Genomic DNA, 27,653 nt, shown 5'->3' on the forward strand with positions numbered 1-27,653 from the left:
ATGCTTTGGTGTTTGTACTGTAAAGAATAGTGTTGTGTTTTTATAATGTATATATTATGTGATAGTACTTATTTATCCAAGATTTACCAAGAATAAACCCTTTATTTTTACAATACATAGTGTGTCAGTGTTTCTTTGGACCATAGGTGTACTACAATTTCATTGTACTGATTCTACAGCCCTCTCTCCATCCTAAAATAAGCCTGGCTGCTCTGTCTATGCTACCCAGAATCTAAGTGGTACAGCCTTCTACTAAGAGTAGAGTCTTGTACTGCCTCATCTTTTTTTTTTTTTCCAGTTGAATTGTTTTACTAAGCCCTTAGTTGGACTTCAGAAAAACTGTCCTAACACTTCAAATACATGCCGATTTAATGTTTTAGGCCAAGTGCCAATACGAGAGCAAGAGCCAACCCTAACAAGGGCACTACTTTTGATTTTCTCTACACAGCTTTCATAATCTGCAATGGCCAGTTTGGCAGAAACTGTAGTGGAGGTGGCTTCGATGGACCGTCTCATCCTCATGTAGTTACTTAATTGATCTTGTTCCACAAGGTTCCCATCCGCATGTTACTATCACTCCAGGAGATGCCGTCCTGTGCTGGATTGATTCTCAATTGCCCAGATTGAACAGAACTAGTGGGGCGATGATGCAGATTGAAAGCGGCTACAAGGGGATAATGGTCACTGTCCTCGTTGGTCAACACACATGTTGATAATAAATGATGGAGATTTAGCAAAGAAAATATCTATAATACTACTATGAATGGATTGTGTCCTCCAACGTAGTCCTCATCTTTGACATGTGTTTGTCCACTTTCGGCTGCTTCGGAAACTTTCCGGCAGAGGGCGCCTTGCGTCGATGGTGTCAAGTCAATGGACCTCATTACGAGGCTTGCGGCCGCGGAATGAACGGTGCCAGTAACGGACCGGCACCGTTCATTCCGGGCCGCCACATTACGAGTTTGCTCACGGGTGGCGGTATGCAAGTCTGGATGGCTGTAGCTAGGGCGTCCCGGAGGGCCATGTTGTGGAAGATCCTGTCGTACAAGGACCTTTGTGGTTTCGGTGGAGGTTCTGGGTTATGGATGCAGACTGTCCGGCTCTCTGGGGCATGATCCGATAGCACTCTTGTGTCTATGTGTACTTCATCCGTGAAGGAGAGGAGTTGCGGACTTGCCAACAGCAGGTCTATACGGGAAGAGGTGCGGTGCACATGGGAGAAAAAGGTGTAGTCTTTAGACGTTGGTGATGAGACCCTCCATGTATCTACTATTTCCAGGGCCTTGAAGAGCTGTCAAAGGCCGATTGCTGTCTTATAGTCTTTGACCGTGTAGGGTCTTGATTTGTCCATCAGGGGGGTCTGGGACACCATTGAAGTCTCCCCCTATTACTGTTTAGCTCTCTAAAAAGGGTAGCAGCTCCGCTTACAGCTCAGCAAAAATTCTTTCTTGGTTTACGTTGGGGGCATATACTGTGACTAATGTGTATAGTTGGCCGAATAGATTCCCCTTCACTGCTATATAGCGGCCATCCAAGCTTTGTAGTGTTTCTAGTTCCGTGAATCCGTGAATGGGATCCTCTTGCTATCAAGATTGCTGTGCCCCCTTTTTTGGTTCCGCTCGTTGCCATGTTTTACTTCGGGGAGGATCTGTCTCGAAGGCGTGGGAAAACAGCTTTGGTCAGGTGGGTTTCCTGGAGGAAGACCACTGAGCTATTTAAGTCGCTTAGGCGTCGGAGGGTAGCTTTTCGTTTGCTTGGGGAGTTAAGACTTTGACGTTCAGGGTCACGAATCGGAGCGTGTGGTGAAAGGTCTTCCTGCAGGGGCCACTTAGTGTCCGCGTGAGGGGAGTTCGGGGATCGATCACTGTCATCCGTCATTTGAAACTTTAATTATGGCGTTTGGCCGCTGTAACCAGGGTTTTCACTCTTGTGAACTGGTAATGCATCTCGCCGTTGAACTAACAACTAAACAGCAAACCTGAACAGTGTTTGAACTGGGCCTAGGGGCCCCTGAGCTCATGAGTCTTCCTTCTCATGGCTGGGGTGAACCGTGTCAATCCCGAGCTTCATTGTGACATTCTTATGGGACTTCGGATTGATTGCTCGCGTGATGGACTGCAGCGTATCTCCTGTGGGAGGGCAGGTTGGGATGGGCCCTTCAAGATTTTTTCAGGGAGTATGTGGTTTTCCCCTTCTTCGTAAGGCGTGTCCATGCGTTTTGCCTGGGTTTTGGGGCTTCTCCTCCCTCTTCGGTGGGGGAGGGGCTTCTCAGATCTTCGTCAGGGCTAGATGGTTACCCCCCCCCCCCCCAGGATGCCTCCCGCCTCCTCGAGGGTACCGATCACCCGTGAGTGGCCTTTGAATGTGAACTGTAGGGCCGGCGGGAAAATCCAGCGGTATTTGATCTTCTGATCTTGGAGGAAGGTGGTGAGCGGCCCGAGAGCCCTGCATCTTTGGATTGTTGCTGGTGCTAGGTTCTGGTACACCTGTAGTGCTGTCCCTTGAAACGTGAGCTTGCCTTGCGTGCAGCTGGCCTCCATGATTTCTTGTTTAGTTGAGTAAAAGGGAACTTGGGTAATGACGTCTGTTGTGGCGTTCCCCCTGTGGCTTCAAAGCCTGTGGGTCCGGTACAGTAGTAGCATTGCTTTGTCACAGTCCGGGAGAAGGGCATGGAAAAAGCTGGTTACGAAGGGATGTAGGCCTTGGTCTGAGATTGTGGTAGAGGCACCTCTAATCCGCACATTGTTTCTGCGGGCCCTGTTTTCTAGTTCCTCCTGCTTGCGTGCCACCTTCTCGTGCTTTCCTTCTAGGGTCTGGAGTTTTTTTGCAGATCAGCTAGCTGGGCTGCGTGGTCTAGGGTATGGTCTTCCGTTTCACTGACTCTGAGTTTTACTTCCCCCCAACCGCCCATCCAGGCCCTCCACCTTATTGTTGGTTTCCACCATGCAGTTCCGGAATTCAGATTTGATGTCTGTTAAGAGGGATTGGATGTCTTCCTTAGTGGCCCATGAGCTTGGGGGCCTTTCGGGGGAGTGCGATCTAGAGCCTCCCGCGTCCTGTTTTTTTTTTTTTTTTTTACCCTTTTCTTGCGAAAGTAACATGGTGGCAATGTCCGTCGTTTTTTGGGGCTTGTGGTGTTTTGACATTTTCTCCTGGTGTGGTGGGGGTGAGAGTAGTTCTCCTGCTTGTGCCGCTGCAGTTCTCAGGGGGTCCCGTCCCTCACCTGTTTCCTTTCATCGCCTTGTGGTGTACCGTGGCCTTTTCGGCCCTATGGTGGGTTGGCCTGGGGGTTGCCTTTCTTGCTACACGGCAACCGGGGTCTTTTGTTAAGGTAGTTGCCTCTGAGTCCTTGCTAGCCATCTGGTGCTTCCCACCCTGTCTGCGGGGTGTTGGGTTCGTATGGGTGCCCACCTCTTACCTCCGAGCATGCTATGGATTGAGGCTAGTGTATGGCTTGCAGCCGGCCGCCCATCACCTGTGGCCAGGAGGGTGGTGGGCCCCAGGCCTGTTGGCTTCTGGGTGCTACTGAAATCCTGCGTATGAGTGGAGGGGTTGAGGAGTGCTGCTGGGCCTTACGGAGTGCCGTTCCCTCCCAGCGAGCTTGAAATAGGGCCGGAGCCCACTCGGAAGTTGGAGGGTGCAAGGGCCGATGGTTCCTGGGTGCCACAGGCGTCGTGATTGGGAACGGAGGAAGCTATTGCTGGCTGATGCAGATGCCGGTTCCCCTCAATACGCTGGAGATGGGGCTGGAGTCTGGTCAGCCCCTCACTTATGGATTGGAGAGGCAGTAGTTGCCGGGCCCGTTGGCTTTGGTGCTGCAGGTGTTATGTAGGAGCAGGGGAGCTGTTGCTTAGTTCGGGGAGGCGGTCCCCCTGGGCCGCTGCGCCTCGTTGCACCTCGCTTTGCTCTCTATGGTGGAAGAGGGGCTGCAGGCTGCAATACAGAGCTGGTCCCACCAGGGCCGCAACCTGTTGCAGTCCGACTCCCTCTGCTGCCTCCATGCTGCTGTTGCCCCCCACGGTGAATCCTCCTGGAGACTGCATGCGCGGGGGTTGGGGGGTGGTGCTTGTGCAGTGAGTCTGGGTGAGGGGGCGGCACTCACGGTTGTTTGCAGGTTCTCCTCCCTCGCGTCCAAGCTCCTCTCAGTGTCTGTGTGTTCTGCTCCGGGGCCGCTGGGGAAGGTCAGTTGCTGTCTACCCCGCTATCCGCTCCCAGCTTGTCTGCCTTTCTAGCACTCTCGACATTGCCGCCTCTGGGGTAGGGCCACATTGGTCCTCGGGGCTGGATAGTCCCTCAGCTACGCCTGGGACGACTCGCCTCCCCTCCCCCAATGGGTGCTGCCATCTTGTCTAGGGCTGAAGTTTCCCCTCCAGAGCATCTCGGAGGTTTCGGCCAGCTTGATGGCTCCAATTTTGCAGGAGAGGCAGCTTCGATTGTTCTCCTGGGGTTTCGCCGTCTGTGCCACCGCACAGGGGAGTCAGCGGCTCATTTTAACCATTTGAATTAAATATTAGGGCTTGGGATCCTGCAGAGGCTCTCATGGAGGTGACCTTTCCATCGGCGCTCTAAGCCACGTCCCCAGGGGTTTACTTTTGAGAAACTGGTTCAGTGCAGTTTCAGAGGCCAGAGGATGGGTAAATAAGTAACTTCGACCTTTGTGATGGTAAGCTCAGCTAAAGGAGCTGGCCATGGGTTTTACTGTCTGATAAATATCGCAGAAGGCAGATTTATTGTCTTGAATGCATAGGAGCTTGACAGAGAGTTTTCACTATTTGCTATGACCAGCAATAAACCATGGGGTAAATAATGCTCAAGGTGATTGAAACCCAGGAGTCTCAATTGTATTTTCAGATGTGCTGTGCGCGATGAAATGGCAGTTTAAATTAGAATGTTTCAATGGAGGCCAGTGAACCGGAGGAAAAGATAGTGTGAGGAACCTGAGGGCATCCTCACACCTACTCCCCTTGGATCGTCTTCTCAGGCTATAGCTTTTGGATCCTGACTCTGGGGGTCGAGATGCAAGGGAGAATCACCTGGGTGGAGGGTCCTTGGAGAGTAGAGAGGGGATGTCTTTGGGTGAGGCATGGTATCCCCCTTTCCCTTGTGGTAATAAACCCTACCCTCCCCCTACCTTCATAGGTTATTGCCAATCATTTTCTCTTATTTTCCCTCAGTAACACCACTTTAGTACTGGGATGAGGAAGAGGCTAAGAGTTATACACACTAACATTCACTTATACCACTCTGGTACTGAGTCGAGGATGATGTCTGAAAACGAATGCAAGGGTCAGGCATGTCCAGAGAACTGAAATAATTGTGGTCAGGCAATTGAACGCAAGGGCTCGCACCTACAATCTGTTAACAGGTCACAGGTGCATAAAAGATGGAGCCGCCAGCAAGCGAGGGGATCCAGCTGGAGAGAAACCGGGCTAGAAGAGATGGGCCTGAGAGGGCAGGAGTCCTGCCCAAGAGGGGGCTGCCGAGGAGAGTACTGCCTGGAGGCCAGAACACTGGCTACGGCAGAGGAGAGATTATGATGATGTGGCCGGAGCAGGCCGTGAGAAGGTTGAGACCGCTGAAGTCTCCTTTGCCTTGTGCCCACAGCTGCAGTTGTGGGGCACAGAAGACTCCAGATCACTGCAGGCTACCGATAGCATTCACAAGTAAAGAACAGAGCTACCGGCAACCCACAGCAAGGTTCCTAGAAGGCGAGCGGTGTAATCTAAGGGCGGCAGGAGAAAGAAGAGCGGACTCCTGGAGGAGCAGCTGGGGACTGGTGAGTGAATTGAAGGGAGCATGCATACTGGGCGCTCCTGGGGCTATAACAGGATATATGGTAATACTGGATGAACTGAATTGTGTTTGCAATTGATGCTGAACTCAACATGAGTGGTTTTGAATATCGAGCAAGCTGTGAACTATAAGTAAAGGAACATTAACATAAAGCAAGCATTATTGAATACCGAATTAAAAGAAAGATTTGATGAGCCTACGAAAGAAATGGAAGCAAGTGCGAAACACAAGTAATTAACATTTATAAAGTAAACGTTTTTGACCCTCGTGAAAAAACATGTGATGAACACTGAAAGACAAATGATGAATCTTTATGACTAAAAGTGATAAGCACTTATGAAGATTGTGAAAGAGATTGAGCACCACAGAATGAGTTGTGTGGAAGAACACACTGTGCCAAAGCCAAGAGATTGTCAAGGAGAATCCAAAGAATGTAAACCAAGACACAGGTACAGTGAGAGAGAAAACTGTGTGGGCAAGAAAAGCTAGGATTCTCGGTTGCGTGACCTGTAATGGGTGGAACGTGTGGTCCGACAACTGTGCCTAGACCAAGGATACCATGCTTGGAAAAGCCAACGAAAGTAAAGATAAAGAATCTCCACTTGTGACTAAGATTGCTGAAGTGAATGCAAAAGGTAGCATTCTGTATAAACTATTGAAGAGCCTGAAGGATTATAAAGTCGACATGGAACTGGTTTTCAGAATTAAGAGACTTGAACTAATTGTGAGTTTGCAAGCTGGAAGAGCTGACGTCTTGGGGAAGAGAAACCCTCGATTTTGTGAATTGTGTTGTCTTCTTCGGGAAGGGAACACCAAGGCTTTTTGGAACTGCTTTGAACTTGGGGAAGGAGAGCTAGAAAGTATGCTAAGAGCTGGTAAGAGATCAGAACTTCATTTGGAACACTATTTCTTTTGTTGCTGACCTCACTACACATTGTTTAGCTTTAGTTGTGAGGGCAAGTATAGGTTTTGGACACAGACCGACTTCTAATTGGACTATCCTTACTTTCGTTAGGTAGGGAAATCCCACCTTAGCACAGGGCAAGTTAGGCCTTAAACTATCCTGACATTTAAGAAAATAGAAGTGCCTTGTTTGAACCCTGAATCTGTTGTCTGTGTCTTGCTTCATGATTCCTTCACAATAGTTATCGCTAATTCAAAGAGAACCTGTTTACTCACGCTTCTTCATATCACTTGAAGTATTGATGCGAACCATGTGCAAATGAGAGTTAAGGTTAAAAGGGCTTAGGCCAATTTAGTAGCAATATTATGCTTGCATCATTAACTGGTTGATGATGGACAAATCCTAAAAGGAGGTTTGTTCTACATATGAGCTAAAGATGGTATTTAAGATAACAGCTACCAATGAGAATGCAGGAACTGGACAAAGATGGGATTTCTTTGAAGAGGTTTTGCCCAATCACATGTGGCGGTGGATTAAAATATAGTATCTGGGAGGGTTTTGACTGTTGCAGAAATGTATATAAGGTGCCAACTTATGTGGTTTGTTGAGAATTGGGTTCCTCTGCACCATGTAACTGCTCCCCTGATTTAATAATAAACTTGCCTTACATACAAATCGTTCACTCGTTCCTTTGGGTTTTGAACCCGCTTTGGGGTGAGGTAATTAGGGGTCCGTACCCACACTGACGTGCCGGCTCTTCAGTGTGAGCTCCTCTTATTTGGGTTCTTTGCTCCGTTTGTTGATCTGGGGAACTGCTTCAGGACTCATCTCCCAAATTCATGCTTGGGGCAGCCTCAGCCTGCCAATGGCAAAGACCTGCACCATTTGAAACCGGTTTGAGTCTGTTCAATCTGGGACAGCAACAAACCCCACATATTCCTAGCAACATACATTCTGGCTGGAGTGTGAATTGGGACGAGACAACCCCAACCCCAATTTCCGGCCCCGGTAAATGCTCACATTGCCCGGATCCTCTGAAAAAGTATTCCATATGTGGAGTTTTCAGAGAGGACAGGAAGGCAACAGAACAAGATGGGCAAAGGACAGGAGGGAAAACCATGTGGCAAGGCAGTTTTGAGTATATGGTACTCCAAAGGCATTAGGTGGTGACACATTAGCATGCACTGGGGTACACTGAAAAAGAGTAGACCATGTTTGCTGCCACCAGCCAATCTAAAAGGTAACACATGTTATGATTAGGGACGCAAAGTACCCCTACAGCAGTTCACCGTAAAGTGATGTGTGCTTGACTGAAAAAATATCGGAATATAGCACGTGGTCCCCTGCACTGGTGATTTTATGGAATGACCTGTGCCCCCAAAATAAGTGTAATTTAGCAAAGGAAGTAAAGCAAAAATACTTTGCCTCCAAAATTCAGTACAAGGTTCAAGGCATAGCAAATAGTTGGGATTTCCATCAATGTCAATGGAAGGCAACTTAAAAAAATATCGTTTTTTCCTAACAGCAGGTACAGGTGGGATTTCGCTCTCTACATGGCACAGCGGTGGTGGTAAATAGCAAATTGTACTGTCTGTGCATGGCGTTAGATACAGATTGCATTAGTGGCCTTATTTTTAGTGAGCTACCTTACCTACGGCTTAATCAGTGTCTTCGTATCATAGAGAAAATGTCTATCTTCCCTTAGAGGCAGGGCAATCCAATTGGGAACAGAGTGGCAAGGCTTCCAGGAAGGTCGATCCCAAAGAAAACCACGCAAGGAGGAGAAACACCTTAGACCGGTTTGGAGTCCATGCTTGGAGTGCAGGGTGGAATAGCTGCTGGTCCGAACAGACAAAAACATGTGGCAAAGGTTGTAGCTGAAGGATTAGCAAAAAAAGTCAAGGAACGAGGGTTTAGATGTCAGAAGGCAGAGGGAGAATGGAAACTGAAATGAAACTGGTAAGTAGTGCCGGTGCAACATGAGAAGTTGTGACCCAAGGCTTACCGTTCTAGGAGGCATTCGTTATTGCTGATACAGAGCTCCTCCTTCAGACATGCTGTGCTATGTGAAGCCATCTTGTGATTGGCAGTTATTAGATACAGCTAATGCTCGTATCTTGGTTGGCATCTGTAGGGGGTATCGTCTCCAACGCTCCCAGAATGACCACAGGTGAGCTAATAGTCTAACACTTAAGCCTTCTGGATCTATTGGTGACCTTCAAAATGGTTCACCATTCCATGGGACTGGTGTGCCTCCATAATAGCCTTAAGTTGGAACAAATCATTTTTAGCTCAGTCTCAAACATGGAAGCTCTGTGGCAGGGCACTACAGGGATCCTAATCGTTTCCCTGTTGTTAAAGATATGCCTATCCCTCTTAATCTGCTCCATACTTATAAGACACATGTTACTGATTCTACTGGTTGTATGTGAAATAATTGCTGGAAATCGCATCTAGGGTGACTCGACATTTATATTAAAGGCTCTAAACATCCACCAAACATATTGTAGGACTGGTGCAATTATATTAAAAAATTCTAGTCCTAGAATATTTGGGGAAAGTGTTGGATATTATCGAGTCATCCTCAATATTATTTCCAGCGATTTATCACTGGATACCATTCTACTGATAGCAGCTGATCATAGAGCTGCAAATAAGAAATTTGATGATTTCTGCCTGTTAATCAGTGGATGGAACAGAACAGTCTGAAAATTAACCCCACTAAGACTGTGATTATTTTGGTGGAGGCTCCTTAAACTACCTATCCAATCAGACAGATGTCCAAGTCTAGTCAATATAGTTTCTCAATGAGGCACTCTATGGCCTCTGATCATGACCCAACAAGCTTTTTAAAAGTGAGACTAAAAATGATTTTCCTTATCTTCGAATGAGGATTGCAAGCAGTAGTCTTCTTAGTGTTGTCACACCTTGAATATGTTACAGCACTTTCCTGGTTTTGCCAGATTTTTATTTGAAAGCTACAGAGGGCTCATGCAGTGGTACATCTGGTTTGGTTTGGTAGAGTTGATCACGTTTCTTTCACTGCACCAATTACACTGGTTGCCTGTGGAATGGAGAATACATTTCAGGACCATGTGTATGGCTGACAGCACCTAATACGATGAGGGCCTTTGCTTTTTCATAAAGTAGTTAACACACTGCATCCCGTAGCAAACACTTAACTCTGTGCACAACATGCAATTGGATATTTTCAGATTTAAGAAAAATTCCCCATCAAGCACCCAAATTGTGGAACACACAATTCCACTATCTGGAAGATTGTCCTTTTCATGAGGTGCTCAAAGACTCGCTTGTTCTCTACCTAGGTCTAGGTTTGACCTGACTATGAATTGTTGTGCCTGGTCCTTTCAGGCTCTAAGAGGAAACATCTTTGGCAAGCCTAATGTGTATGACAGTTACATCTCTAGCACTGTCTGTGGACACCTGAGCCCTAACAGAAGTGTTAGATTGGTGCTGTCGTCCCCTAAGCCAGACGGCACATCTGGGATAAAAGCCACAAGGGTCTCCTGTTCCCAGATGAAGCTTTGATGCCACGCTCTGTGGATTAGATACCGAAAGGTAAGATCATCAGAACCCTATAAAAATTCATAGAGCCTAATCCCTATTGTTACAGGACTGACAGAAAACCAATAACATAAGTATCGTTGGAACTATGACGACCCCAATTCTTACCTGAACTGTCTACGCTGGGCAGAGACGGTCTCTTCTGGAAAGGTGCTGACTACAAACAGTGCTGATTTGAGATCTCTACTTATAATTGTGCCCATATTTAGCATTTGGGTTTGTGGTAACCGCAGTATCAGGACCATATCCCACTCCTCCAATGAGAAGTCGGTTCTCATTGCCTGAGCAGGATATGAAAAACGGACCTATGGTTGTGTGGATTGTGGATGATGTATAGAAAATGCAAGCCTGCAAATAATTGCAGTTTCATTTTATTCCAGAAACGTCTGTATCGAAGAAAAAGAGAATCTGCTTGAAACATTTACCATTGGGTGCATCAGACATGGCCGTGTTTGACATCAAGTTGACGTCTTCAAAAAGTAAACAAATTGTGTCTCAATTCATGCGGGTTGGGTACGTATACGATTTATGTTTTGCTGCTGTATACTTGTATGAGTTTGTCATTTTAAGACAATTACTTACTGTGTAAACTCAGCTCAGAACAAGAACTTCGGTAACTATAGATGTTTAGTTGATGTATACTAATTGGCCCAGAGGGCAAAGTTGAGGATTGCCTAACTGAGTAAAATGTATGCTTTAGCATCCATAGAAAAACATGTAGACACTTAAAAATTACCCCATGATATGCACCTTTTAGGTTATGTTTATTTTTCAATTACTCCTGCCGGCTCAGGATTCTTGTTGGGAAGGTTTTTCAGAACCACAACTGGTGTATGTTTCTGGGAAGCCAATCCTAATGGACCTGCAAGATTTGCGCAAACTCTTAACTAAACTCCCATTTATGGCTGAACACTAAGGCTGTAGACTAAGGCTATTAGGGACTGATGTAAAAAAGCTAACATACATAATGGTTGGTTGTCAAGCCATAGATTGTCCCAGCACGTAAGCAAACATAATATACTTATCAAACCGCAGATAAATTAAGCTAAGACTATTACAAGGTTAATTAAAATATGTAAACACACAACATTGATGTCCTATTAGGGCACCAGCACACTTTGGATTTAAAGACTGATAGTACAGAATACACTGTTACAAGGCTAAAGCAGGAGAAAAATAGGTTGGAATGAATATAATAACAATTTGGAGGAACGAACACAACACTTTACCTGTCCCCTGTACATCATCTTGTATAGATTCTAAATACATATAAATCACTGTGTTCAGCAACATAATTAAGGACTTCATTAAGTGTGGGGGCATCACACCTACCAAATAACACATGTGGAAACTGTATAGGCTACACCTCCTAAAAGATATCAGGGCAGATGTGCGTCCACTTTCCAATTATTAAAGTTGGGTCAACCTGCAGCAAGACAGGATTTTGTAGCCTATGCAAAGTTAAATTAATTTGTGTGCTGAGGCGGCTTTTAAACAGGTTTTTGGTTAAAAAGTTTGCTTTTGTGTGCCAAAGTGGAATTCAGTTTTATAAGCAAGCGTATGCCATTCAAAATGGAGACATTCCTTTACCATGCTGGTACAGGCAATATAAAGTCTAATCTTCTCAAATCCGTACATTTCCTTTCCTTCTGTTCTGAATTAAAGAATACATCCCAGTATACTTTCTTTTGACTCCTAATTCCAACCAACTGTACTTTTTATTTTCACACCAGCCTTATGAAATGAGGCACTCCAACACTTAGAAAAGGAGTTGCAAGTACACAGTTTGCTTCTTTTGAATGCTGGCTACTGCGATTGGGTGGTTCTGGTCTCAATTGCGATCTCACTGATTTTGACCACCGGGCTGGATGTTAAGCTACATAAGATGAAGGACTTCTGCCACAGCCGAAGTCTGGGTTATTTTGCATGTTTGCCCAGCAAGTGGTGCAGCTCCAGTGTTACACAATGCCCAGTCAGAGTCCTCACTCCAGTGTTTGCAGCCCAGCTACCCACTACTTTGAGGAGCATCCGGGAGATTTCCAATGAGGTGCAGGCCGGTGAGCCAGTTGTTCAGACCAGCTCTGGGGAAGGAGGAACCCCGTACAGGCCTCAGCTGGTCAATAGAGGGCAGAGCTTTGCGTTCCAAGGGTTGATTTTTGCAGCTGATAAGACAGAGTTCTTATTTGGTGAATTCTATGGTCACTTTTTGGTGTCCCAAAAACATTTTGCTTTTTTCCCCTTTCAGTTTTGGATCTGAACTATTTTTGGTGATCAGAGGTTCTTCTACTGAAATCCTACTGCGATTTCAACCCTTTTGACTCACTTAAAGCCCTAGGTCCTGGGGTTTGTTCTATAACCCTTCGCTTGTTTTAAGTTATTTGCTGGTTGAAGCTGTACTTCAATTTTGTCTTCACCAAGGGTGCAAGCCTTTCTATCTCATAGGTTGCCCAAGTATCCTTTTTGGTAGCCATTCAGGTACCAAGGTATTTTTTTGTTCTCAGACATTTTATGTTTAATTACTTCTAGGGATCCATGATGGCTTAAAATGGCTGTTCGGGCCCCGGTGGGCTCTTCGTAAGCCCACATGGCACCCTCCATATTGGTTTTGACTGGTTTAGATCACTTGTAGTCCTGGGCTGTGGGGGTTGTCTGGGCTGAATGGCAGATGAACTGAACAACCAGGATGCTTGATCACCTGATCCCTTCGTCACTTAGCCCCCTTTTGTGATTGGTGATCTGGCTTTGGCCACGGATGGGGTTTTCTGCTTCTAGAAGTCTAGGAAGGGCTTCCTGTGTACTCTTGCTGACTTATTAGGTTGTATATGCTGGGATGGTTTCCAGGCTGTTGTTTTCTGGTTTGAGATCCCACCTTGCTCCTGGTAGCTTCCTTCGCCTGGACGTTTAGTGGGACACAACTACCCTGCCTCATCTGCTTCTTGGGCTGTCCTGGATTCTCCCCATCAGTTATCTCTGTGCTGGGGTCATTTCACGTGGGGCTGTTACCCTCCTTTGTCCACTGAGCCACTGTCGTTTATTTTCACGGGTCAGGGAATGCTCTTTGTTCTCCTTTTCTGTTGTGGGGGTCGTCGTTGGCCCAGTGTTAAAGGCCTATGGGTGTTGGATCCTGTATACCACACCTAGAAAAGACACCTTGCACTTATCAGGTTCTTTAGCCTCTTTGGAACCAAATTTCAGGGACCGGACACTGGGAATACTATCTTTTGGTCTAATATTTGTGATACTCGCCCTGAGGGGTCCCGACGGTCAGAGTTCTGGGCTCTCTGGAGGTGGGCCTTTGCTGCAATTTCCATTTGATAACATTGGGAGTTTTCCAGCTTTGCAGCATCTTCTTGGTTCTCAACCCTGCCTCTGGATATCTTGACTGGGATCTCCTCTGTCCTTCCTGGAGTAGTTTGCTGCCAAATCTGCAACTGCTGGGTAAAACAGAGACTTGCGTTCATTTTGCCAATACACGCGGCTGGCCTACTGACTTTGTCAGTTTAACTCGACAGAACATTGAAATCACCTTGGAACTCTGCTAAAGTAACTATTTTTCGTACTTGCATTTGAATTTTGAATTTTATTTTTAGACTGCTGCTCTCCATTTAATTAACTATATATATATATATGTAACTACTGCGCCCAGTAACACCTGGCATTGGGGGGGTCCCCGTCTCAGTCTGGGGCGTCTGGGGGTCCTGCTGGCTTGCTGAACGCTCTGGTGGATACGGAATTAACGAGGGAGACACAAAGGGCCCAGGAAACCACAACTGAGTGTGAAATCACACCTACACGCCCCTACCGGCCCACACGGGTGAACACAAAGCAAAGGCCCTGCTCACAGAAGCCCTAGTGCAAATACTAAGATCCTGACACAGACCCAGCAAGCAATCATATGCCAGGGTAGGACCCAATAAGTCGCAGCAGCGCCCTGCAAACACTAAGAGCTCTCGGACATCTTAAAACAAGAGCAAGTCAACAATAATGGAGTTGTTTGCTGCAGCCAAGCAAAAGGAGCAGAAGCAAAACACCAATGCGGTCTGCTCCGACCAAACTGCCCCAGAAGAACTCAACAAAGACAAACTGTCTAGAAGAATAGAGTGTTGCAAATACTATTTCAGGAAAGTTGGAAGGGGAAGATGGTTTTAATAGTAAATAGATTCTATTTAGAGAGTAGAACAATTCCTGTAATTAGTTGTTCTATTTCATTGTTATTTTTTTTCCCCTTAACTAACTTTCATTTAGAAAGATGAAAATGCCCCAAGCCAAGATGGTGGAACACTTTCCCAGCAGTGATTGGTGTAGTTAATAACGGGCAGCATTGTGATGTCATTTAGAATGTTTCCAATAACTATCAACTGCCTTTCATTAAAGTTTTCACCAGGATAGGTCATGTTTTTGTTCTCTCCAGTGATTAAAGTTATAGTTCCCACTAATCTATAGTAGAGTACTATCTTTTAGTATAAATATTTATATATATATATATATATATATATATATATATATATTAGGATTTAAGTAGTAGTTCCAGTTATTGTGAGGGAAGATCTACAGAAGAAAGAAGATTCCAAGAAGCTTTGGTTGGCTGAGTGGCAGATTTTTCAAGTGAAGACGAAGCTAAGTTTTCAGTGTTGTTTCTTAAAAATTCAAAAAACTCTTAATTTTGTCATGAGAACTACATTTGGACATTTGGTTCAGTTTATTGTATATATTTTTTTTTATTTTTTAAATTCTAGCTTAACTCTTTCTCGTGAAAATGTGGATTGTTCAATTAATGTGAGCGTTTTCGTTTTCGCTTGTTTTTTAGTTAACATATATATTGTAACAATACTAACCAATTTCTTACGAGCGCGAGACTGTAATTATTGCGCGCGTATTGTTTGTTTTTTAACCGCACTCTTGAAAAGGACCCTATTGCGTCGTTCGAGCGTCGCGGCCATTTTGGAAGTGCGTCGAGTGTCGCGGCCATTTTGGAAGTGCATCGAGCGTCGTGGCCATTTTGGAAGTGCGTCGTGGCATTTTGGAAGTGCGTCGTGGCATTTTGGAAGTGCGTAGCACGTCGCTGCCATTTTGGGATTTTCTTCGTGCTTGCGTTGCGGCTATCATTTGGATTGCTGAACCTTGTGACTCTTTGTTACGCTTTACACATGTGAATTGAGAACTTTACAGAATTTCTATGATAGAATTTGCCACTAATTATATTCCTGAAGACTTCATGGTGAAATTAATCTTCTTCAAAACCCACACCAGGTATTTAATATTAAACATTTTCTATATGAGGAAATTGTTAATCGAAAAAGATAAGCTAGTAATAATTATGGGAATTATTTCCAGAACACTATACTAAGCAAGGAATAAGAATTCAGTGAAGAAACGAAGTTAATAAGAAGTTCTTCCTTGAAAATATACGTTTAAAGTTTGGTCAAGAAAAGGCAATTGCAGAAGTTTCCTGTTTATGAGAAAAAGACAGAAGAAAATAGCCTATTCGCTATATAGGCATAGGCTTCAGGTATGAGAACAGAGTTATAAATTGTTTAGAATAGAAATTGAGATTAGCATAATATTTATAGAGATTGCTTTTTATTTTTATGTTCTCTATTGCTTAATACCAGAGACATTCCTATGAAGACAAACAGAAGTGCCAGAAGCAAGATTTCCTGTGTTTGTTTGTTTATCCACTCCCCTTTCCCCTTGGGTTTGCCTGGCCAATAGTTTTACGTTATAGGATTGTTGAGCAGGCAGGCTTTGGGGGCTAGGTGGGCCAGCTTCACTCCTGCAGGATTCAACTTTTCAGCTCCTTGACACAAACAGGTGCTGGAAGCCATTGCCGGCCTGTGCTCCTTTATATACACCAAAATAGAAGAAGCCAAAACAGATATGCAACTGATGCGCTGAGACATGCGCAATCGCACAGAACGCGTAACAACCAAGGAAGCTGGGCAACGGGAAACGACAGTAGCGTTGAAAGATATGCAAGACAGGGTGCAAGAAATGGAGAGAAGAAAGGGCGGTCTAGACGTATCAACGTGCACCTACTGGGAATAGTGGTCCCAAGCCGGGTAAACCCACAGATGAGTGTGACTCCTATAGGCCTCTAACAATGCTGAACTATGACGTCAAAATTCTGACGACTGTACTGGCCAAACGCCTGTCTAGGGTAATGGGGAGTATAGTGCACGGGGACCAAAATGGGTTCATTCCACACTAAAACATAGCCATAAACCTTGAGACGACTACAACACATCATGGCACAAACAACAGGCTCACGGAACACTACGCGATCGTCTCAATAGACTCCATAAAGGCATTTGACTCCATATATTGGGAATGGCTAGTTGCTGTACTGGGGGAATTTGGACTGGGTGAGTACTTTATTAGATGGGACAGACTACTCTATGAAGCGCCGGTGGCCAGAGTGAAAACTGGAAGGATATTGTCAGCCCCCTGGGATATCAAAAGAGGGACCAGACAGGGCTGCCCACTGTCGCCCATGCCCTATGTACTGGGCCTGGAGCAGATGGCGATATACCTAAGGAAACTATTTTTTGATGCAGGAATCAGAGTGGGCAAAGTGTATCATCAGGTGTCCTTTTACGCTGATGATGTGCTGTTATACTTAAGGGATCCACACCAGTGGTCTTGGAGGTGTTGGAAAACTTTGCACGAGTATCTGGGATATCTTTTAGCAGGAGGAAATCCTGCATATTCCCATTAGCGGGACTGGTAGGAAAGACAGAGGTGGAACTCCCGGAAGTTGGGCTTAGATGGCAGCTAAAATCGTTCTGATATCTGGGAGTGAATGTATGGCACACGCCTGAACTAATGCATGAAGATAACGCTAATCTAGCGGTGAGGGGGACTCGGAATGCCCATGAGGATCTGGTCAAAACTGCCGCTGTTTGTGATGGGCAGGGTCGCTATAACTAAAATGATAGTCCTACCAAGGTTTTTGTATTTCATTCACAATGTCCGTAACTACGTCCCGGCCTCATTCTTTCGCATGCTGGAAAGTTGCTAAGGGAGCTCCTTTGGGGTTCTGCCAAGCACAGGCTGTCCCTGACTACTCTGATGTTGCCGTACAGAGCGGGTGGGGTCCAACTACCAGGTCTTGAGAAATATTATCTGGCGGCACAGCTCAGTCACATGGCTAAATGGCTTGCAGATGAGAATACCTCGGAAACGAGGCTGATCAAACAACTAATAACACCTGCACACCAAAAAGAAATACTCTGGGTCCCGATGAGGCGCCTGGGCGAAGCCCCAATGATTGCAACACTGGGGAGGAAGTTTTGGGACAGGGCCCTGAAACTGCTGAAACGGAATCGCCCATACTCATCGAGACCCTGATTGCAGCTGATGTTTGTGTTGTTAAAGAGGACCTAGTAAACATTAGACTATGGGAAAGATTTTGTGTCTACACTTGAGGGGGGGGGGCGTATATGAAGATGGGGTCTTCAAAGAATTTGAGTCCATGGGATAGAAGGAAGGGCTTCCACACAGCTAGTTTCTATGGTATCAAAGGGTCAGAAAGAGAGCAAAGGAGAAATGGAAAGAATGGCCAGAGGAACCAGAGGCAGACCCAGCACTAACGCTACCACAGATGGATGGGTGGGTGGAGGCCCGTGTCCAGACTCTAAAACCAACTAGTGCACAGACCCAACCCCAAAAGCACAGTGTTGAAACAGTGGTGGGAGGCTGTCCTGGGTATCAGTATAACGGAAAAGGAATGGGAAAGGATCCTGGGGTACCCCCGGAAGGTCTTGAGAAATGCCAGATGCAGGTTGATCCAGTTAAATGTTCTGTATAGGACCTATATGACAGCGAACAATCGGCAAATTTTGCAACAGACCACACCCACTATGCCCATGGTGAAGGGTTGATGAAGCAGGGATTTTACACATGTTTTGGGGGTGCCCAAAGATGCAATGCTTTTGGAACAAGATAGAACAGGCCTGCAGAAAGGCGGGGGTTGTAAGATATGAATGATCACCGAAGGAATGCCTCCTGGGGGCCTACCCGAGAATTAGCAAGTATAGACATATAGTAATATATATGGATATAGCTTGCATACTGGCTAAAAGGTCCATTGCAATGGCGTGGAAGACAGCAGGAGGACCTCAACACATCGCAGGGAATTGGAGCACTGGAGGGGCGCTGAGACGAGGGTGTGGGGTGAAGGGGTGTCCAAAGCTGGGGGTGATGCGAGCCCCGCATACGAGGCCTGGAAAAAGTTGGTTGTGCGATATTCCACCCATCGGATGATAAACCCCCATTAACAAATGGGGCCCAGGTCTGGGATATTTAAAACCTGCTAGGAGCGGAGTCATTACAATGCGGAGGGTTGGATAAGCGCCCACTTGCGCCCCCCCCCCCAGCAAGGGCGGAAATGCCCTAAAAACTAGTACCCCACTAAGGAACATTTGGATAACCCTAAGAGTGAATCAAGATGTGAGGACTGGTTGTTGGTGATATAATGTCATTTGTTTATGTTGACTTGTTACGTGTATGCAAGACAATACTGGTAAATTGAGATGCAAAATGTACCATTAATCATAAATACCAATAACAGCATTTTAAAATAAAATAAAATAGGAGACCGACACACAGGTGGTATGCTTTTGGCTATATACCTCTATTGATGAGAAAAAAAGGAGAAATTCCTACCCGACCGTAGTTCTACGGCATGACTGTCAGCATGTCAGTCTAAAGCAAAGAGTCCACCGTCCTGTGTCCAAAAACCTTTTTGTACCTGAGGAAATGGGGTGGTCTTCTTAAACCAGAAGCATGGCTTCCTTCTCCTGGATAATAGCGAAGGTTCACTTCTGGTGATGCAAATGAAATGTTCTTCTGAAAGGATACCAATTAAAAAGTCTCAGAAAGGTTGCTTGTATTGAGGTTCCAGTAAGACACATTGAACAAAAAGCCTTGTATCTTAACAGTGTTATGGGGATGGCTCCCTCCCCCTCAACTTTCTCAGTGGTTTTCCCAATGTCAGGACAAGTGTCTTTCTTCTCCTGGTCTTTATCAGATTCTTCACAATGCTAAGAGAACAACTCCGTCCCTGGCGCTTTGTCCAGCTGCTTCCAGACATGGCACAACCACAGCAGAGTTCTCTGAAACATCTCTGCCATTTGGTAAGCATCCCATCCTTGACTGCTTTGTTCGGCTCCTGACCATGGGCTCTGCAACTCCCGGTTCCTCTAGTGAGGATCTCTTTCCTTGTTTGGATTTCCCTCTTTTATTTCAACTGTGCCTTGGCCAAAAGGAAGTCTATAAAGACTAGACAACTCCATATGGTTAATAGAGGTGTTCTTTGTGCTTTTGCATTTCTTCCTCATCTCAGTACTGATCTTAAGAACTCCAAATGAGTCAGTTGATCTCTTCCTCGTCTCAGTACATAACTGATATAGGTCCATTGAGGAGCCCATACTCTTCCTCATCCCAATCCTTCCTACCTTACTGATTTTAAGGAAATTGATAGGAACACTAGGGATGGTGTTGTAGGGGGTTGGTGAGGAAGGTGAGTTAAGGTAAGGTGGGCCATGGGGTACCGCTTTCTCCTCAGGTGGTCACTAATCCAATAGGGGCCTTCCCTCCCCATGAGATTCCCCCCACCCCCACTGAGTACTACCCCCAGGGGGAATATCGGGTAGCTGCCTCACATTCCTGGCCTCTAGGGAAGAAGTGATGGCATTCAGGGATTCGTTACAACCGTCTCGTCTGGTTGCACAAGGTCTTTCATCTTGGGACTACAGTCTGGGAAGTTTTACTGCTTATTCCAGTCGCCTTGATGCTGGAAGCTCCCACTACCTCGAACAGTGTTGGGACCCCAACACCCCACTTCATTTGCTCTGCTGAGCAGTCACAGATCACCTCCACTGCTATTTCTGTGCTAGGACCGTTTCTGCTGGGGTGCTGGCCTCCTTTGTCCGCCAAACTGCCGGAAACTACCTTGGTCAGGTACTTCTGTAATTCTCTAGCCAACTCCATTGCTGCTTTCAGAAACCTTTGGCCCCTTGTTAACCGGATCCATCATCTTACCCAGTAAAAGACCTGTATTTACTGGGTTGTTCCTTCCAACTGGTAACTGACACAGTGAGTACACAGTGAGTACTTGCCTCAGGGTCCTTGGTTGGTGGGTGTTATGATTTGGTATTTCTTGCTTGGTCCCTGTTCCATGAATGCATGGTGTGATGTCATGAATGGAATGCTATGAGAGTGACTGGAATGTTTAGGGTTGAATGTGATTCCACCCAGGGCAGTTGGAAGATGTAGCCTGGTTGGTGGGAGCCAGTGGGCTCCTCTCTGTACTCCTATCGCCTGAGGTACCTGATTTCACCTGATCCTGAACCTCATTAAAGAATATTACATTGTACCTGCAGTCTTCCGGAGTAACCTATGTTTGATCTTGTTTGATCTTAACAGTGGGTTATTCCTGATGTTTACCCTCTGTTCTGCGACAAATGGAGGGTATTCGTCCCTTCTCCCCCAGGGGGAGCTACCCCCTTTTAGTCTAGGGGTGCGAGCCCGTTCCGCAAGGCCCACCTAGGGGTATGGGCAAGTGGGACCTCGCTGGGAGTGACTACCCCTTAGGGGACAAGGACTCCCGTTCTCATGAGGAACTGACTAGATTGCCCAACATATCGGCAAATATGGGACTGCCTGCTGGGAAAAAGAATATAACCTCTTTATATTTGGCTGCAGGCAATGCTAACCTGTATTTATTAGAAAAAGGAGAAGAGGATGTCCCATAGATGTGAATTTAACTGAGCCGAGTGGAGGAATGGGAAGAGCGAGTATGGTACGCAGGGGAGTTCCCCCTAACGTGATCGCGCCTTGCAGAGCAGAGACAAGCCACAGAGCGCGCAACTTTTAAATCAGAGAGGAACACCACAGTGAGGAGCCCCGAGGTCGACGAGAATGGAAACGGGTAAACCACTACCCGACAAGGGGGCAGTATTCAGGAGCTGCTGGTGGCGTGACCCCGAAAGCCTTGTTGTGGGTAAGACGCCTGCTGAATGAAGCAGAGGCCATCACAGTTAGGAGAGCAAGGAGCTCCCTGTCGCCGCTTCCGTAGATGGCTACAGCCTGAGGGGAAGATGGCGACGAACATCCAGAAAGAGGAAAATCGACCACTGAGAAGAATACCCGAGCCCTGCAAAGTTCCCCTACAAAGATGAAGTTTACTGGGAGAACAGGAAAAGCATGAGGCCGCCGGGGCAAGAGTACATGCAACTCGTCCCAGTCATAAAGACGAGATGGGAGGAATAAAGTTATTTTATTGCCAATGTGAAAGGCTCATAAAGTAAGTAACAATAACAACCCTGTAAGGAGAATAAAGAGAATCTGGAGACAATTACCCTGGGAAGAAGGGAAAAGTTCTTATGAACAAAGAGCCAAAGGGTGGATAAAACCAAGCACGGCTTCTGAGGAATCCGATTATAATACTATCAAAAGAACCGATGATAGGAGTATACAAGAGAGAACCCAGGAGTGGGGGAATGTAAAAGGGGATAAAATCCACTGCAATTTATCCAAGGAGGAAAGTAAAGATAAGAGTGTGACAAGCTGTAAGCAGCATAACCTTAAAGAGAGCACCAAGCCCAGAAGAGTTTTATAAGAGCTACACAAGCTCATGGAGGAGATATCCAGAGCTTGCCAAAGAAGATTGTATAAGAAACTCCAGTGTAAGAGAGAGACATTTCCATACAGAGACTATGGGAAACTACGAGAAGCCCAGGAGAAGAAATACCTTCTCTTGGCTGAATTTAGGTTGGGTGAACTAGTGGTAGGGTCCGGTAGAGTTAGGTTTGGACCAAGAACATTTTACTTTCGGTCTTCCTGACGATAGACAAGCAATCTTAGTTTCTTTAGATAGGAAGGGAGATCCCTTTAAGTTGGGCCTTAACACATAATTTAATTAAATAGAGTTCAAAGTCGCTACAGTTCCCGGTGGTCAGCAGATGAGCTTTGCAGTCCTCTTCAAACCACATTCTCCCCTTTATTTATTTGCATTTTGGGTAAATCCTGCTGGATCTCTTCAATTGGGTGAGGGATTTCTCTAGGATTCCCTCAGGTTGTTTTTCACTATGCCTGCACATGTGGAGAGAACTGGGCTTACCTGGCTTTTATCTACCCTAGCAGAACTACTTACTGACTTTGTCCTGTATTCCTGTGATCTTTAAAGCACTAACCATCAGTTTTTCTATAAGTGACCTGCAGGTATTGTGAGAAATCAAAGGATGTCTCACCTACTTGTCCCCGGGGATCTCTCAGGGGGCCAGGGCACGGCCATCGCCTTTAGCTCCAGCCCCTTGGGATGGACTAGTGCAGGAGGATCACTTGGGTGATGGGTCTTTGGATAGTGGGGGTGAGACAACCGATGGTGAAATGCAGTATCTTTTCCGTACCCATGACCCATCCTATTTTATAGGATCCTCTAACGTCCCAACTCACCTCCTCTCCCGTTTTCTACACAAACACTGGGATGAGGGCGACTGAGAGAAAAGAGGCTAACCCTTACATATCTCATTGGACATGTCCCGCTAATCGTGACACTTGTCAGGCACTTGACTTTAATTACATATATCTGATACCAATTAGCTCTCCCACACGGATAAAAGGCGGAACATCGAGACAAACTCTGAGCAAAGTGAAACACGAGAAGCAGCAGAACCTACGGGGCGAAGACGAACCTACTGGAGCAGAGCGACCAACAGAGGGACGAGAGCAAAGGGTAAAGAAAACCTGAGGTTTCCTGCAGGAGGTTGTTGCCTTCAAAGAGCTGTGAAAGATACGTGGAGAAGGCCAATTCCCAGACAAGAAAAGACTGCATTGTGTATCAAGGGCGCCAGCCCCAAGAAAGGAATGCACACAGCCGGTGAGTTGGCGAGCGACATGAAAGGCCGATGTGTGTTAAGGAAAGATGTAAGTTGCATCAATATATCTCACAATTGAAGACTGCACACGGATGGATGAGACCCGAAGGAAGGCAGACTTGTAGTGAACTTTAAATTAAAGATTACCTTAACATTTTTTGTTTTATGATAGTGTTTGGCTTACATGAAACCTTTCACTATTTAAAAACATCCAACATTCAAATAAATCATCAAATTAAAACATCAGAATAAAACATTCAACAAAGAAAAGCAAAATCACACAATTAACCATTGTTTAATTGAACGTCACTTCTTGCACACCAAATGGGAGTTCAAACAGTCTCATTGGCCAGTCCTCGGAAAAGATCGTCCAGAAATGTAATCGGTGAGATGATCAGCCTTATGCTTTCTCCACCCATGAGCTTTTTCCACCATTCATCAGGATCATTACGAAGGACTGTGAGGCCAGTGATAAAGAGTAGTGGAGAGGTCCGGCGAAAGGAAGTAGCCCACTCGAAAGTCTCTGTGAAAGGTGACATTTTTGTTATAAACCGACTAAGGGAATTAAATTAACTCTAAAATGCTTAATGATCAAGCTTACCCCTGCCAAAAGATGAAGTGAAAAGGTGAATGTTCACCTTTGATGATTGTGATACTGAACTACCCAGACCAACAGGCACTGGGGCAAATAACACAAGAGTCTGAGCTGAAGGGAAAGTCCAAGTGTTCCTGCAGAGTTCTATAGTAAAAACTGTGTAAAAACCGTGCACATTCGAAAGTCTTCGACATCAGGAAAAGGTCAGAGCCCGACTGAGGAAGCCCGAAAGTTGATAAATTAGCGGAAGGGAACCCCTAAGGAGTGTGAGTTAAGCTTGGGGAAGGGATCCCCTGCAAGTGCTATCATTGTGAGTGCAAAGCCCAACCGACTGAGATCTACATTGAATCAGAAACTTTTTGGTTGAACGGTCCAAGCCTAACAGAGGGAGACCTATGTGAACTTTTGTTGAACTGTGAAAGAACTTTTGAAAGCTGGAATGAGTGACTTTGACGTGGAAGGCCAAGCGGGCTTAGATCCACATTTGAACTGCCTTTGTTTTGATAACCTGAGCCAGAGTGTGCCATCCTGTTTACGGGGACTGCCTTACTCCGTGCTGTCCAACGTGGGAAGGAGACCTGACTCGGCCACATGGATTCTTTATGTTCTGACATTTGCTTTCCTTTGCATGGATATTCCCGTATACACACTTTTTGTATACGAGATAGGGCAAGCATTAAGATTTGTTAGTTTAGGCCATCTTTGATTTGACAGAGACTGACTAGGACTGTTTCTTTATTATTTGATGGTAGAAACTACTTCCATCATAGCTATAGGGCAAGGCAGGAGTTTTATTTCAAACCCTGAAAATTGAACAAAGCTTTTGAATTTGTATCTCTTATCAGTGTCATACTTTTGATACCATGCCTCCCTTACAGTATTTACCTGCCAGATACATTTTCCTGTTTCCTCATGGTCCCTGGAGTTTAGGTGCAAACACTAGAATGTTCGCTTGTGCTCCTGATTTTCTCTGTATTTTGAGTCCTGCTTTTTATTCTGTTATCAGGAAATGCCTTGTTACTTTGCGTCACAGATGGCTGCAAAAACACACCAACTCTCGAAGACGGTTCAGGGTTTTTTATTGAAATCTTGGATTAGGGCTTCACTAAGGGCTCTCATTCTCTTGTCTCCTGTGGGATTTTTCGTTCCTAACCCATGCTTCCCTAAATCATGAGGCGGTCACTAGAGATCAGTAACCCCTACTACCTCATCACTGACTGGTCATGATAGCCTAAAGGCAAACTTCTTATCTGTGTCTACATCTAGAGATTTGTAGGTGGATCTTATCCAGAGGTCCGACAAGAATAAAATTTCGAATTGTGCCTTTGAATTGTCCAGGTTCCAGTTGTCTTTCCCTCTCACAGCCTTCTAACCTGTGCCCTAATCCCCCCCCTCCTCCATCCCTGCCCATCTCCTCCTCCCTCTCCTGCTCTTCGCCTCCCTCCCACTCTCTCCCCTCTAGCTCCACACACACCCCCCTCTCCTTTACTCCAGGTCTCCTCCCTCTCTTCCTTCCACTGTGTGTCGCTCTCGATCTCCATCTTGGTCTTTCTCTGTCTCTTCTTCTACCCTCCTGTCTATTCATTTCTACTTTCTCGCACTACACTCTAGTGCTGTCAATACTCTCTGATCTCCTGACATACCTTCTCCCACAGGCTCCCTCTTTTCACTCTCCCAGTCCCCTTTCCTGATCACTCTCCCAGTCACATCCCTGCACTCTCCCTTAGTCTAACTCGCCTTGCATGCATTCTCGCACCAAAATGGCACTTTCTCTCACCAACTAATACCTCACCTTACACATGCTTTCTACTATCCTCCTCCATGCTACGCTGTGCTTCCTCACCTAGTCTCTTGGCCTGCCTTCTCCTCTCTTTAACTCACCTGAACCCACAAGGAACTGTCCTTTGTTCCCTCTTTTATCCTCAGTCTTCTTTTCTCCCATGGGCCAGGTTACATACACCAGACCACATACATTGGGCCTTAATCCTTGCCCCCTTTTGTATGTGGGTCCGCTGCCTCTTTGTAATGCCGCCCCGCTACGACCAAGTAACAGACAATACAAGTCCATTTTAGAGTTTGTGTCCATGTTATATGGAGCGTCTAGATTGCAGATATGACTGCTCGCCACTGCCTCTTTCTAGTCAGCTCTGTAGCCGGGTCTCTGCAACAAGGACTTTGAGTAGCTGCAGTCCAGAAGAGAAAGATGGGAAAGTATTTTGCACAGACGGTAGGGGTGATTGACTGTGTACAGACAGCCAGGCACATTTAGAACTTGCAGAGACTTGGGCCTTACCTCTCGAACGTACCCTGGTAGGCCTCCTGTCCCAGGTTGAGAGGGGTTCCCCTCCTGACAGGCTCAGATTTCTCACTGTCACATGTGTTTCACCCATGGTTACTAATGTATCATTGCCTGCCCTTCGAATGTAATCCGTGTTAGCGACTATTACTACGTGTTTGATGTATTATGCTCTTGTGTTATGCACCTGATTTTATCTGCATTGAGGAAGTCCTGCCTTAAACTCCTTCCATTGAATTGCTTTGCTATTATGTGTCATTTATTGCTAATTTTCTATTTCTACTTTCACTAGGGTGTAATGAGTGCTGGTGACCTGGACTCTGAACCTAAATGTATTGTCTCTCCTTGACTTTGTCTTGAAGTATGGCCCTTTTCTGTCCCTTCTATCTCTTTTTGTAATGTATAGTGTGCATTTGGATCATTCATGTTTCTTTGCTCTAGAAAGTTAGAAATACATTCTTGGTGTGACAACTGGGGTCCTGTTAATGTCTTTGTGAATGCAAGGGTCTCCATAGGGTCTACGATTCCGTAGTCTCTACACCCATACACTGGACTAGGTAGTGGCTTTAATTGTTACTGGTTGGGGGTGAGGTAGCTCAGCATTGATCAATGCTGTTTTTATACATGTACTGATTCGACCTTGTGGTATGGGTGCCCAAAATACTTATTTTTCACAAGATAGATTTCATGTGTCTTACTTTAATAAAGTGTATTTTTTCAGTGGTGGGTGTTTTTATTTTTTGGTTAACTATGCTTACCTGCCCTCTTCCCTCCTAATGTGAAGCCTGACTGCTGCGTCATGTTTATTGATATAGAGAGGTTTCATCAGTTGTGTTCTGCCATTAGATCAGGTGGTTGTATATCCCTCGAAACAGGCCTTTATAAAAACTGACCATACAATGGCAGAGGCCGAAAATAAATGTATCCAAGCATTCTACAAAGGTTGCGTTACTTGAACTATGTTCACGTAACGCAACTATGTTGTGTGCGTTATGTTGTTTCTACAATCTAACAAATTTAATGATTATTTTGGCAAGAACTGTACAAAAAACTTAAATGAAGTCACTAAGAATCAATTAACATTGACCGATTGGTAGTGGGCCTGTTGTATAACCGATTACTGTTGGTCTGTAAGAGGCGCCTTATTAAGTGTGAGTCGGGATGATTGGGTCAATAACAAGTTTTGAGTTCCCTATGAACCGCAGATGCCTTTTCTGGTATTTAATGTCCTCCTAAGCTCATTCCATTGGTCTGGAGCCCAATGTAGGAGTTTCCTGCCAGCCACTTCTTCAGTGATTTGTTAATGCAGAGCAAGCCTGTCTTTTTAAACTGTTAAAACTCTATAGTTTTTTAAAAAAATATTTTATTGATTTTATATTTTAGAAAAACAAATAACACACAATACAATACAACTGTTAATTATTTACAGAAACACAAAAGAAAATACGAAAAAACTCCCCCCACCCCCCATCAAGCCAGAGCCGGCTCCCTTGTATCCTCAGTCGGGGCACTGTCAGGTGGAACATTGTCCGTAGGCTCATCTTCCGAATTCTCAGATTCGTCCAAACCCTGTTGTGGGTTGGTCATAGAGGCCACCAATTG

At 45.5% G+C, this 27,653-nt stretch overlaps 1 protein-coding gene across 1 annotated transcript in view; it reads left to right on the plus strand.

Moving 5' to 3' along the window:
• The window catches only part of MVB12A (multivesicular body subunit 12A), a 222,113-nt gene that overhangs the window by 71,555 nt on the left and 122,905 nt on the right, over positions 1-27,653 (plus strand). Inside the window, exon 5 of the mRNA XM_069604019.1 lies at positions 10,663-10,795. Coding sequence (XP_069460120.1) covers positions 10,663-10,795 — 133 coding nt within the window. The remainder of the gene's footprint in view (positions 1-10,662; positions 10,796-27,653) is intronic.

The sequence above is a fragment of the Ambystoma mexicanum genome, chromosome 3q (genome assembly GCF_040938575.1).
Source record: "Ambystoma mexicanum isolate Mex_15411 chromosome 3q, UKY_AmexF1_1, whole genome shotgun sequence".
Taxonomy (NCBI): domain Eukaryota; kingdom Metazoa; phylum Chordata; class Amphibia; order Caudata; family Ambystomatidae; genus Ambystoma; species Ambystoma mexicanum.